General features: G+C 40.1%; 1 protein-coding gene across 5 annotated transcripts in view; it reads left to right on the top strand.

The window, feature by feature from the left end:
• Positions 1-14,719, top strand: part of SCML4 (Scm polycomb group protein like 4) — a 177,465-nt gene extending 162,746 nt beyond the window's left edge. For 3 of the 5 annotated variants that reach the window (XM_082249221.1, XM_082249220.1, XM_082249223.1), the window contains 3 exons: positions 2,709-2,984; positions 4,805-4,950; positions 13,918-14,719. In XM_082249221.1, coding sequence (XP_082105347.1) covers positions 2,709-2,984; positions 4,805-4,950; positions 13,918-14,043 — 548 coding nt within the window. In that variant the 3' untranslated portion in view covers positions 14,044-14,719. The remainder of the gene's footprint in view (positions 1-2,708; positions 2,985-4,804; positions 4,951-13,917) is intronic. The other 2 variants (XM_082249222.1, XM_082249224.1) reach the window with 1 other exon arrangement.
• The last annotated feature ends 402 nt before the right edge of the window (positions 14,720-15,121 follow it).

The following is a 15,121-nucleotide window of genomic DNA, read 5'->3' as shown; positions in this document are numbered from 1 at the left end:
GTCCATTGTCTTTTATCAGTTTGTGATGTTCAATATGACCGATATATGTCTGTAACCAAAGCTCCTATTTTACGCCTTTAATTTTCATGAATATTTTAAAATGTTTTGAATAAAGATGAATAATTTTATACATTTATAGTCTAATTTCTATTTGCTGCCTGAAAACCCCTGGGAGCTTTTCCTTTTTATAAGAGGGCATTTTGCTCACTTTGGAGAGATTTCCTCTCACTTTCTTTTGTGTCTATAGGACAGGAAGTCAAGAGAAATCTCCACAGATGGCAAAAATCTGACATCCCCCATTCTTTCCAAAATGAGTAGAAAAAGTTTGGCTGTAGATATATTTTAAGCAAGCCAAGAATTAGCCAATCCGAGATTTTCTTTATTGTATCACCACCATATCGCTTCTACTTTCTGTATGTGTGTAGTATCATAACAAGCACATAGCAGGCACACATGATCTAAATGTATTTTAAGACTAAAAGGGAATCTTTCAAGATAGGGACATGTAAGTTGCTATTGCCAACTGGTTATTAAATATGCATTCTCCAGACCTGTCACCTCTATCCTTACTTTATTATTTAGTGAGTTAGTGAGTTGGAGCAAGCATTTCTATATGAGATGTCTATCACCTGAAGCTTGTCCCAGCTCAGTTGTTCACAAAATAGGGCTACATTTACATGGGAGTTTGTGTGGGGCCAGGGTTGGCCGCCAGCAAGAATAAGTAGATTCCTGCTGGCAGTTGTAAGTGTTGCTTGCACACACACCCTGGAATTCATACAGACTGATACAGACAGATTTTGTAAAAAGTGTCTCTCGTGTTTGAAAAGTGGTGCAGCATGTGCCAAATGTATGTACTTGTCTAGAACTTGTACTTGCATTTGGCGCATGCTGTGCCACTTTTAGAATGCACAGTAGCCACTTTCACAAAATCTGTCTGCAACAGTTCCCTCTTTGTACGCCAAAAGAGAGTTGGTCTTAATTAGCTCCACTTTCGTATTGCGAACTGACCGCATTTTATTTTGAATTTGGTGCATTCAGTGCACCACAATGTATAGGTGGAGTATTTTGGAACTACCTGAATTTGGTGCATGAGTTGCTGTCAGAATTCTGATGACGGTGGTCTCCAAACTGTGGCCCGGGGGGGGGGGGGGGGGATGCGAGTCACCAGCAAGAATAAGCAAATGTTTGCTTTTATCCGGCCCTTGGAGCAATTCTCTGACACCAACCATAGGGCATAATTCCCCTCCACTGACACTAATGAAGAGGCATAGTTTTCTCCCAATGATACCAATGATGGGGCATAGTTCCTCCCAGTGACATTAACGATGGGGCATTATTATTCCCAGCCAATGACACCAACGATGACACTGTGAAAAAAAAAGGAGCATTCTGTACGGTTTTGCTTCAGTTTATGTAGTAAGGTTACTTTGCCGTATAAGTAAGGAAGCTCAGACCTCTGCAGTGTATGAATGTGCTTTTACTATACAAAAATGCTTTACATACACAAATATAGTAATACAATACAAGAATGACAGATATACCAATAACAAGCAAAATGCTACCTACTTCCTAGCAAATATGCTTAAAAGTTACTTAACTCAGGTTACAGTGGGTTCATGATGTTTGTAAGCAACAAGCATCCCAGACTTCTATAAAAAGTTGCTGGAGATCAGGCGAAAGCTTCTTCAGGTATAGCTTCTTTTGGCTGGCACAGACCTTCCTTGGTGTCAAGTCATTATGGAGTCCTGTTGTCAGTTTATGCCTGACAACCTTTTATTTGGAAAATGTACCATCCCCACATGGGTGTGGCCCCTTTCCCAGTATGTGTGTTTCAATTAGAGAAGCAGAAGAAGACATTTTCAAACTCTACCTCAAGATGGCACTATGGTATCAAGCATGCCATAGGTTATATATGTTAGAAAAGCCAAGCTATTGTTTTCCATGGTTACAGAACAATAGACTGACCCAAATGTCAACTGAAATGCAACAATGGTATCTATGTTCCCATTGTTTGTGGGAAGCCCGTGTAATAGTTACCAAGGCATTTGTTTGAGAAATATCCTTTAAAACAAACTAAACAAACTTGATGTCTGTTTCTAAGTCTTCTCAAGTCTGGGGGAAAATATATCATATTATATATATATATATATATATATATATATACCACAACATATTTACTCCCACTGATGCCAGGACATTTTCTACTTCCAATTGCCACATTCCCCCTAAAGCCTGAAGGATAGTAAATTGGCCCTTTGTTTTGAAAGTTTGGAGATCCCTGACCTATGAGTATGTGGATTTCTTTGGGCTAAATGTATTCTCAAATGTGTAATCTCATCAGTTAGATCTTGAACCAAATATTGCATACGTGAATGACTTAATCTTATTGGCCGTACACACATATATGATGTATGATTGATTTACTGTAGATTTTCTAGCCAATTAGTTTTATTTTCAGCAATTCTTTGCTGTGTTCAAACAGAAAAGACTATCAATATTCATCTTCCAAACGGTAAACTGTTTGGAAAAAGACAGTCAGCGTTCACTAGTTCATATGGTTTGTATTAAGCTAAAATGGATCAAGGGATAAACACTTGGAAAAATAATTACACATCATTTAGGAGCTAGAATTAAAAAAAAAAAAATGCTTTGTTTAACATTGTTAAAGACTTTGCCTGTTCATAGTCAAGCAGTTATGTATCTCTTAGCAGAAACTGTCATACCAGAAGATTACCTGGTAGACCCTGTGAATACAAAGCGATACAGCGTTGATCCTTCTGATTCCGCATTCAACTATATGAGTTCCCTTTACCCTGGAAGACAGAGCAATGGAGAAGGACGTCTAAGTAGTGGAGGTGGAGGAAGCTCTTCATGCAATCACCGGTCAAGTCAGATGTCTTCAGGAGGGCAAGCATCAACAGGTTTAAGACGCCAAACATCAAGTCCCACTAGAAGTGGAAGCTACCTTGAGGGAAACAGAAGTGGTAACAAAGCAAAGTGTTTGCTTACTTAAATAGTAATTAGATAAGTAATTATGAATGAATAGAAAACAGCACATTTATTAAAAACCCTTTTCCTTCTTTAAACCTAATTGCATATGAAAATCTACCACTATAACTTATGGTTATAACTAGGTAGTGTAAATTGCTGTATCTTGTTGCCCTTCTACACTGCCGGTAGTCACTAAGGCTGGCCATATATTATAGAATTTGGTTACAATTTTATGTACAATTTTCTTTAGATTTACCTTCAACTATGTAGTACAAAGGACTGCCTTTTAGGATACAATTGAAAGTGTTGTTTTGTTTTGACCTCATATCATATGGATTTTGGTAAATGTAACAGAAAATTGTACAAGAAAATTTAACATGTATGGCCAGCCTTACCCTTTGAAATTTATTTACAGTATAAAAAATTTGCAGAACAATAGTTCTTTGCTCTGTAAAGCTGTATGTATATGTTTTCTGTGCAAATGAGAGCAAAATGAATGTTGTTAGGCTATTCTCTCTCCAGTAAAATGTTAGTTTTCATACACAATAGAGTGACTCAAAAAATATGGCATTATTGCCACTAGATGGAGTTGACAATCATAGTATATAAGTATACAGTATATGAGGTACTTTTTTGATTCACTCTATTGTGTATGAAGAATAACATTTAACCTGGAGACAAATTAGCCTAACAATTGGTTTGGCCCCCTTTCACACAGGATAAATGTACATGCACTTTCGCAGGAAGAGAAAGTCTACAATTTCTTTGATAAATATACTCCATAGATTCTTGCTTTTTTGACACTTTGGCTTTATCGTCCCCTCTGGCAGAGAATAAATGTACAAGCAGTTACACAGGACAAATAGTTCTGCAAACTTTTTTTCTGATGATTTCAGAAAGAATTGAGGTGTTTAACAACCTATTACTACAATCATACACATGCATGTCTCAGCCTAAATGGGAAAGAAGAATAACACTCATCAGACTCCCCCAATCAGGGCAAAACATTGGCAGTTTGCCAGAAAATCAATACTAATAAATATATTCATATCCCAGAATGGCCAGGAAATCTGTCAAGGTCAAGGAATACATATAGATAGATCTCTGATTGTTGTCCAATCTGGCTACAACACCCACATCAGGTGAAGTTAATCCTGCCTATAGGCATCTTCATTTAGGTGGTGCTAAGACAATTGCTTATATTTTAATAGTTACCCTTCACAATTTACTGAGCTATCCACTGTTCCATGCCGGTTCTTGTCTGTTCCATTTTTTTGCCATTAAATAATTTGTATTGGCCCAGGTATTATTTAACGCTGCACTCCAGGCACAAAAACCCTCATTTAAATATATCCCTTATTAGCCACAAAGTATATAACTCCTCTTTGTGATCACCACGTGCCTTTGGAAACCCAGGTATTAACTTGTAAATGTATCAGTGACATCATCACTATGTTGCAAATTTCCTGTGCAGAGCAGTGGTGCGGGAAGGACCCAGCAGGTCCCACCCACTACAGGCTTCTTCAGAACACAGGAGGGGGCGGAGACAAGACCAGTCAGCCTGCACAAGGAGAGAGAGCTGCAGTGACCAGACTTTATTACAGGAAGCCCCTACACAGAGACAAAGTGTTCACACTAGATTACTACACAGATCTGGAAGCACAAAGCACACCAAGATAGAATAAGGGTACACATGCCTTTACACACTATTTGCTTATCCCAGAGTTAAGTTTAAAGCTTAATAATCAAGATGAATAGTTTATACTATGTATAATAACCAGGGTGATTTGTCAGTAAATTTCCTTCTTTACAGCCTCAAGTCCTTCCCCTGAGAACCAGGAGACCATACGACCATCTAGTAAAGATCCTTCCAGCTGGACTGTGGAAGATGTTGTCTGGTTTGTGAAGGATGCTGATCCACAGGCATTGGGCCCACATGTTGACCTCTTTAGAAAACATGTATGTGAGCTTTTTAAAAAAAGTATTTGGCTATGTGAAGTGCTAACATTGAAATGAGCAGGGTATTGCTGCATACAGGCCTGCACCGTATTTATTGAAGGTTTATTTGTATTATACTGGACTTCAATTAAGATGATTGCAGAGAAGCATCAAGGAAGGCAAAGCATGACACTGAACATCATGAATCATGTGATGCAGTTCTCTCTGTTGCATCTCTGTCATCTGTTCAAGATTGGCTAGTTATGGACAACAAACATGCTACTACTTACAAACTTTCAGTTTTCTGTGTCGTCTGTCCTTACCTTGCATCTCTTTTATATGGGGCAGTCTGTCCTTACCCTGCATATCCCTAATGTGGTGCAGTCTGTCTTTACCCTGCACAGGGCTTTTTTTTTAGCAGGAACGTGGGGGAACGCAGTTCCGGCACCTCTAGAACTGAATGTAATAGCAAGGGGTGTGCTGAAGCTGCTATTGATGCTGGCTGCTGGGGGATCTATTGTTACTGATGAGAATCTGTTTTTGTGTGAAGGTCTATCGTTGCAATGGAGGGGAGGGGTATATTGTTGCTGGGGAGTCTTATGTTGCTGGTAGGCATCTACTGTTGAGGGAGAGGTCTAATAATGCTGGCTTCTGGAGGGTCTATTGATGCTGGCTGCTGGGAGATCTAATGTTGCTGGGTGTGGTATTTTGTTGTGGGTGATCCATTGTTTCTGTGTGTGTGGGGGGGGGGAACTATTGCGCTGGGTGGGGTCTATTGTTGCTGGAGTGAGGTCCATTGTTGCTGGGGTGAGGTCCATTGTTGCTGGGGTGAGGTCCATTGTTGCTGGGGTGAGGTTCATTGTTGCTGGGGTGAGGTCCATTGTTGCTGGGGTGAGGTCCATTGTTGCTGGGGTGAGGTCCATTGTTGCTGGGGTGAGGTCCATTGTTACTGGGGTGAGGTCCATTGTTGCTGGGGTGAGGTCCATTGTTGCTGGGGTGAGGTCCATTGTTGCTGGGGTGAGGTCCGTTGTTGCTAAGGAAGTCTATTGTTGTGTGAGGGGATCTATTGTTGCTGGGGGTGGGATCTATTAATGCTGGGGAAATCTATTGTTGCTGGCTGCTGGGGATCTATTTTACTGCTTTACTTGTTCTTAGACAAGAACAAATCCTATACAAATTATTTAGCACCACAAAATGATACTTGGGGAAGTACTGGGAGGTGGTTAGGGGTGAAACCAAGGGGCGGTGCTCAAGGGGGGGTGGAGACAAGGGGGGGGCACAGAAGGAGGGAGTTCCTTCACCTATTCACTGAGAAAAAAAGCCCTGACCCTGCATGTCCCTAAAGCTGGCCATACACTAGTAGCATTGATATTGAAATTTTCACAAAAAGAACATTTGTTCAATTTTCTACTTGTTAGTGGGGTCAAATCAAAATTTGAAGGAGCAGGATGAGAACTTATTTTGAAACTAGCTCATTTCTAACAGTGTTTGTTAGGGAAATCCCATTGATTCCAAAAATGAATTTTAAAAACAAATGGAATTTTGAAGTTCTTTCAAACAACATGGAATGTACTGGGAATTTTCATATGAATGTTTGTTTAAAAATCTACTAATGTATGGCCATTCTTATACGTGTTTCCTATTTTTGTGATGAAAAGCTAGTCTAACATATTTTCATATTATGCAACGGAAAGCAATTTCAGTTAAATCAAAGTCCAAATGATAATAATAAAATAAATAATATACACTAGAAACGTTTACTTTTTTAGGCGCAAAGTCCTAGTACAAAAGTAGCTAGTCACATTTAACTTGATTTGCCCCAAATTGTTGATAACGTTTTACCACTTATCCTCATTTCTTCTGTTGCACTGTTCTGGATCTTTTGATGAATTTGTTTTAAAGTATTTCCTAGTCAGCATGGCTAAAATTCAATTTTTTAAATGATCATTTCAACATAACAGATAAAAAAATACCCTACAGCCTGCTTTCTGTACATTTCACTACTGTGATCAATGGCTTTTGTCTACAGTCTATTGATTGCGCCATTTAGCAATGAAGTGAGCACAGTTTCAAGTTAGCAGAGGCAAACCAGCTCAGCATCACAGGAACACATCCACATGTTTCCATCTACAAGAAGTAAAATGTCTGAAAATGCTTAGTTTTCTAACATTCAAATGCAATGGCTTTAAAAGAAAAACAAAAAAAAAAAAAACATTTTGTTCATTAATGTGGTATACTGTGAAAATCAAAGTGTGTGCCTATAGAATGGAAAAAAAGAAACATGCTGAACCACTTTATAGAAATGAGCAAGTCAACAAGGATTTTTTTTCAAATGAGTATCTACACATTTTTATCATTTATGTTTTTGGTTGGTTTTTGGTGACTTTACTCATGTTGTCTTGCATGCTTTATCATCAGTCTCAATACCTGATGGCCTTTTTCCACAGCCAGCCAGGAAAGTTGGTGTCATTAAACACAACCCTTGTATAAAAGCATTGCAGGAGCACTGTAGAGGTCATTTTTTAAGTATAATCTCTCTGAGAAATGGTCAGTGCCACCATCAGGTATTCTTGGTACTTTGCTTTCGCCAAGTTTCATGAAGCTATTTTTATCTTTCATTAGGGGCGAGTTGAAATGACCTAAGCAATGTGCCACTAGCTGGACAGGGTACCAAACCTGAGACAATATGCTTAAAGTTAGGTGTCATGTAAAACTGCAGTACTATCTTGTGAAATGTACTCGTAAAGCTGTACAGTGTGCAGAACCTGTGTAGTCGCTTTCCCGGGACCCACTGCTGCTGGGTACAGCCACCTCTTAAGATGAATTAGAAGATGTGGCCTGGTTTGCATAAAGCACTGGCACTTGCATGGAATACAAATAGTGTAGCTGCTGACTTTTAATATAAGGACACCTACCTGTCCAGGGAGCCCCCAATGCCGGCACCCCAAGCCGGCTCGGGTGCAGGCGCCGGCATTGCAAGTAAGGGAAACCGGCAGTGAAGCCTTCAGACTTCACAAACGGTTTTGTGCTGTGCAAGTGATGCAGCGCTTTCTGAATGGTCCCATCCTCTTCTAGGACACATACAGGTCCCAGAAGGCAGCAGGGGGAAGGAAGAGGGCTGGATGCAACCAAGGAAGTGACTTACTTCGCTGCGGCGACATAGGACGAAAGTCCCGAAGAAAAAAATGCAAAAAGGGTACCAAAAAGAAAAAAAAAATCAAAAATGGGGGAGGGGGTGGTCAATTGTTTGAGAGACTGAGTTGTCTTTTTGCCTGGAACTCTGCTTTCAAGCCTGACATGTTTAAAGTCCCTTGTAACCGTAAGGAGCCCGAGATCATCAGCCAAGCATGTTGGTAAAAGCAAACAGTCTTTTTATTTTTAGCAACAAGCAAACGGAATACCAGCCTATCCTCAGCAAGTAATAATAGTCCATCAATTGTTGGGTGTTTGAAAGCTCCCATCTGCCTCCTGGGTCCCAAAGAGGAGGTCTCCACAGTTAAGCAACTGTGTCTTAGCCACAAGCTAGCTCACATTGCTCACTCAACTGTGTTCTGCTCTACCCCACCTCACAGACTGGTGCTGGCTGTTTTCTTTTTTATGGATGGATAAAAAAAGACCAAAGTCTTTGTAGGCTCATTCCTTCCCAAAATTCTTTCCGGTCCTCCAGCTTCCAAGTCTCAAATGAAGACCAATCTTGAGATTACTGTATATCAGTCCTATCCAAGAGGACAACCCCAGAAGCCCCCACCCTGCATGGGTGAGAACCCCTGAGTACTCAAACTTCATACAATCATCCCCCTTATAGGAACCACAACCCAAACAGCGGAGGGAAATATATCTGCCCTCCAGGACACAATAACATCTAAGCTTGCCCAAACATGTACTGCATTAACAGGTGCACTTGCTGGGTATGCTGTACTAACTGTTTGTAGCCTTAGCTACATACAGTATACAGCACTGTGTTCAAGAACTTCCCATCCCATTCCCAGGCGCTGCTCAGCCATTCACAGGAAGCTTTGTGTTCTAATAATGAATACAAAGCTTCTTGTGATTGGCTGAGGTGACGAGAATGCCAGATGGGGGGGGGGGGGGGGGGATGACCGTCAGATGACATCACATAGGAAGCTTTGTATTCATTCATAAAATGCAAAGCTTCCTGTGAATAGCTAAGTAATGCTCAGCACAAATCTTTTATTTTTCTCAGAGTGCGATGGGAAGTCACAGTCCCACTGCTGGAACACAACACAGGTATACTGTATGTAACTGAGGCTACATACAGTTCTTACAGTACACCCAGCAAGTGCACCTGATAATGCAGTAAATACTGTAATTTGTTTGAGTTAGCTTGGCCCAAGCAAATTATCCATTATGAAGTTAGGCTTCCAGCAGTTGTGTTGTGTTAAAATTAACATATGAAACTGAACCCAGAGGTTCTGCAGAGCTGATAGGAAGGGAGACACTGGAAATAAACTGATTCTGCCATAGTGAGTATAGATCTGTGTCATGGGGCCTGTCATGTGAGGGCTATCCCTTCAGTGTAAGAGTCAGTGGATGGGTGTCAGTCAAGGGGATGCTAGAGAGTGTCCTGAAGGATAAAGTAAATGCATCAAGTCTGCTGCTAGGGAGAGGTCCCTGCACCCCTAATGGACTGCTGTGGAGATAGCTAAATGACAGTACTTGCCTATGATTAATCACACAACATTGTACAATAGCACACCTGTGCACAGTTAACATTGGCTGTAAGCCAGTAGGTAACTTACTTGTGAACCCATTTCTACATTAGGAGCCATGGGCAATATTTCCTTTGCACAAAGATTACAATGTGGAAAAAGATTACACCACGAGGGCTTATTGCGGGAAAGTATAGATAACTATACCTTTAGACAGAGAGACTGAATGTAGAGCATGTAAAGCCATTTTCCATTTTCATTTGCACAGGCATTGTTTGTATGCTGGGTCATTATATGATTGATTGATAAAGATCCATTTCGATATGACAGGATTTGCAAATTTGGGCATGTCACTATGATCTAGGCAAATCCTATTTATGTAAATGGATATTTGTCTCTGCTGCACATTCACTGCAGACCCATTCCTTCTATTACCTATCTCTAGGCAAGTACAGCATTCATTAGGTTTACATTAAAGGGCAACTCCACTTTCGTGGGGAAAAAAATAGCAAATAAAGAAAAATAACATAGCGTATACAATTGCGATACAAGTCATATTGTAATCGAATGTCATTAAAAACGACCTTTCCTTTTCAATCTGCAGCCACTGTAATTTTCTGAAAATGCAATGCAATATGGCTACCTGGAGGTGTTCTGTACACAGAATGTGTACTGACCACACCCCAGAAACAGCATTTCCTGCTTGTAATTGGCTCACCGATTTTCCCAGAAGTCTGCACTAAGATACAAGTCAGTTTTCAGCCATCCCCTGCAACAAAAATTAAATTTTTGGTGAGATACTCCCAAAAGGAACATGTCTAAAGGGATGCAGGCCCAGCAGATTTCCTCATTAGTGCTCTGCAGGTCCTACAGCTGATTGATGATTATGAAACCACTCCCATTTGATTCATTTTCCCACATGGGCACAAAGAAACAGAAGGATTTCTTCAGAATAACAAAAGGTAGGAATCTGCAACAAAGTTTGTTAAAATTCTTGGCAGCGGGGACTCCGATGCATGGGGCAGGCGGCTCTGATTGCTGCCAGGCACCATCGATGGCTCCCCGCTGAGAGAGAAGGACAGTCAGCTAAACACAGCTGACCGTTCTTCTCTCTGAAATGATCACAGAGTGCCTGTGATCCTTCTATATAGGATAACAGGTCTATGTGATCATTTCAAAAGTCCAACCCCCATACAGTTAGAAACACTCCCCTAGGCTTGCATTTAACCCCTTGATCACCCACTGTGTTAACCCCTTCCCTGCCAGTGTCATTAATACAGTAATAGTGCATATTTTTAGCACTGATTACTGTAGTAATATCACTGGTCCCCCCAAAAGTGTCAAAAACGTCAGTTAGGGTCCGATCTGTCCATCGCAATGTCCCGATAAAAATCACAGATCGCCGCAATTACTAGTAAAAAAATTAATAAAAAATTACATAAATCTTTCCCGTAGTTAGTAGACGTGATAACTTTTGCGCAAACCTATCAAATTACGTTTATTGCGATTTTTTTTACCAAAAATATGTAGCAGAAAACAAATTGGCCTAAAATGTTAAAAAAATAGATTTTAATTTTCTTTTTATTTTGGGAATATTATAAAGCAGAATGTGAAAAATATTTTTTTTTTCAGAATTGTCTCAATTTTTTTATTTATAGCACAAAAAATAAGAATTGCAGAGGTAATCAAATACCACCAAAAGAAAGCTCTATTTGTGGGAAAAAAAGGACATCAATTTTATTTAGGTACAGTGTTGCACGACCACGCAATTGTCCGGTAAAATAACTCAGTGCCGAATTGCAAAAAATGGCCTGGTCATTAAGGGGGCAAATCCTTCCGGTCCAGAAGTGGTTAATGTACATAGATCACCCAGACGGGAATGTTTTTTCTCAACAAAAGGGGAGTTACACTTTAACCAGTATGTTAATTCCTTTCACAATGTCCAAAAATGTTAGTTAAACTTTGGGTGCCATTCTCTACTACCATGGCATGTCCATGCTTGGTGACCTCATTGTTATAGACTAAATTTAAACCAAGGAGGTTGTGGTCTGCATTGGGCTTTATTTCTGGTATGGGTACTTTGTGGGTCCTAATGCATCCCCTCTTATTTCAGATTTGTTATTTCAGAGAGAAATAACTTTGTGCATCTTAGTGTGCTTTAAAATGTAAAATAACTGCCTTGACCTGTAGAATTTGCCCTCCTGTGTTGGGCAAGTTGTTTGTTAAGAGGTTGTTTTGTCTCCCCAATGTATAGGGTCTTGGCATTCCACTCTACACTGAATTTCATATGCCACGTTACTTTGCCTGTGTTTGGGTTTTATGTCTTTTGAATGGATAAGCTTTTGTCTGAGTACATTGGGGCAGGTAGGGATGCTGCGCTATGTGGTCTTCTCTTTGTTATGTTATCTCCCAACCTCTTTTGAGTTATCCAGGGAATATAGCAGTTGACTAGCATGACTAGCTGGTAACTTCATATATTTATTTACTTTGCCCAGTCATAAAGGTTTTTTTTTTTTTTTCTTGTGCGATGTGTAAGGCAAAATGTTAAATAACTGGAGAAACTGGTCTGGAAGGTTCCTTGGAGTTCCAGGGTATTGACCCTGTCCTGGGTCTTGAAGCCTGGATCAAATTGCAGCTGAGGCCTAACCCATGCTTCCCAGAGGTGATAGGCATTAGAGCTACTAGAACCTTGACAGGTCTACTGCTGCAGTCAAAAACCTGGTGCATATTGTAAATAGGAATCTCTGCTTAGGGGACCTACTTCTGCCTACTGTAAGTGAGGATTACTGAGGATTGGAGAGGAGGTGTTTGGAATCTGAACATATATATCCAAGCATTGTTATTAAAGACCCCCCCCCACCCCAATTTTGCTTTGTATCTTTTATGTCACTTTGCAGTACAGTGAGGAAGCAAAAACATCAGCATATTAATGTTCTTTTATCAAACAATACAAAACAATACACAACATATAGATTATTACATATATGCATGTAATACCCACATGCACTCTATGTATCCTTCCTAGAAAATGAACATTAACAATGGTTAGTGTACTAAAGGGATACACTAAAAAAGGGTCACTTAACTTAGTGCATAGTGGCTTTATGATTTCTGTAGGCAACCAGAACACCAGGCCTATCAAGCGATTGCAGAAATCGGCCACTAGCATCATCCCCAGGTGAGGTTCCTTCTTTGGTCTTTTGAAGTCCTCTCTTGCACAGACTTTTCTTCTTAGTTCTTCTGTTATTATGGAGTCCTTCTATTTCCACCCATGTCTTCTCTCTTTTCAATTCCTTTGTGTTCAGGACTTGGTTGTGTTATCTTCTTTTCCTTCCCACATTCCCTGCCAACATCACAACCCTATTTTGATAGTTTTCATGAACCAGTCAAACAAGTTATTTCACATTTGAATAGAGGAAGCCCAGCTTCTGAAGCTACTAGTAGCTTCTGGTAGTTAAAATGTATTCTATATTATCGCGCACTGCAAGGTGTCAAATGCTTGTTAATTGCAAGGCGTATAAGAAGAGGCTTCATTACTTACCCTATTCCTCCCTCCAGCAGGCTCTGTCACTCTCCTCTCTATTCCCCCAGCATCATCACGTACAGTGCAGGGCTGTTAGTCTTGCATTGTACTTGATGCCACTGGCTAAAGCACCTTAGAGAGAAGGCTGTGGGGGACTTGCCACACAGATGGAAGGAGCCTGCTGGAGCAAGGAATAAAGTAAGTATTACACCCTCTTTTTCTACACCTATACTTAAAGAACATTTAACTCTTTTTCTTGTGCCTGGAATTGGCCTTTCATAGAATAGGGGTTTCATGTTTTTTTTGGGTGTTCTACCTACTCCTGTTTTAAACTCTGTTTTTCTTCAATAAACTCATTGCTTGGGTACAAGGTATCTGTATCTAAGTTTGGGGTCCCACTCGAATTCAAAAGGCCCAACAAAGTGGAGGCACTGCCAGAGAGGTTCAAAGGGAATAGTCACATAGGTTTACAAGAATAGTCCCATACACCAAACTGAGTGGAGCCACAAAGAATAGTCCCCTACTTCTAGAAGAGCAAAGGCTTAACCTCCAGTTACCATACAGGTGTGTGCTGCATTGTTAGGGATTCTGCATACATATTATTCTTGACTGATCAGTTTTATTTCAAAAATTACTAATAAATTATGACATTTTCACAACCAGTGTATAATAAAAACATGTTGCTCAAGTTGATCTATGTGGACAGTCATGCAATGCCTGGTAATACATTTATAGTATAATATCATATCTTATATATATTTGTGTGCATGCTAATCTTTCTCTTGTTTTCTGCAGGAGATTGATGGAAATGCCCTGTTGTTGCTGAGGAGTGACATGGTTATGAAGTACTTAGGACTTAAACTGGGGCCTGCTCTGAAGCTTTGCTACCATATTGATAAGCTGAAGCAAACAAAGTTCTGAAGTTCAGACAATTTAAACAGAACTTTAACACACAAGAGTGGTAACATGTTGCCTTATCCAAAGGCCATTCTGACACCTCTTTTTATTTTTTCATAGGCTTGTGTTTTACAAATGGTTGTGTAATTTTCATATTGGCCTATCTTTATTACTAAAAAAGGTATTCAATTCACATGGTGGATATTACAGTAGATGGCTGTTGTTAAACATTGCAAAAAACAAGCATGTGATCACAAACAATGATGCTGCATTATTTTTACGACAGGTGCTGTGAGATTACACCTAGATGCAACATCCAATCAAGAATTGCCATATGAACTTAATTTTGTGAAAGCTGGAGGTATCACTTTGATATTAAAGATTAACACATTTTGGGTACACAAACTTGGCTGCTACACAAATCATTTTTATATAGAAAACATGCATTATGACTGCTTGTTAGCTTGCCTGTACCTTGCATTTAAAGCCAGTAAATATGTTAGCCAACAATACATAGAAGGAGGAAAAGGTATTGCTGAAGTGCTTCATTTTATCAGCTAACTGAAAAGATGAGTATTGCAAGCATCAACTTAGGTCCCTTCACCAGGCATGGTGACACTGCACAGTAAAAGGGGCCTGGTAACGTCAATGTATTCTGCTAAATAAGCCCTCACTTCTAATCCACATGTGGCAATATGCATCTGTTATAGATTACTATGGTCGTGTTGCTTTCATTATATAAGACTCATGGCACACTGTTGATCCTGTTCCAACAGGATAGCTAAAAGGTGCAACGAAAATTCTTACCTGTTTTAATGCACCACTCCCCTGTGAGCCATCACTCCCTCATTGATAGAAACACTCTGTCAATTGCTAGCAAGGGAGAGACAGAACGACACCGTGCTCATCTGGCCATGGAAGCAGTTGAGTATTTCTCCCTGTACCATGAACCCATCATGGGCGTCCGCAGAACTTTTTTCAGGGGGGGGGGGGGCAACATTTTAAGGTCACCAATGCTCTGCTCCTTTTTCAACAATGTCATGAAGGGGAGGGGCTTATTCCGTATACTTATTTTGAGTATTCATTTTTAAAGAGCAAACAG

This window comes from Pelophylax lessonae (assembly GCF_965119305.1).
Source record: "Pelophylax lessonae genome assembly, chromosome: 3".
NCBI lineage: Eukaryota > Metazoa > Chordata > Amphibia > Anura > Ranidae > Pelophylax > Pelophylax lessonae.
Note: the sequence above shows the minus strand (reverse complement) of the source record. Positions and strands in the feature narration are given on the sequence as shown.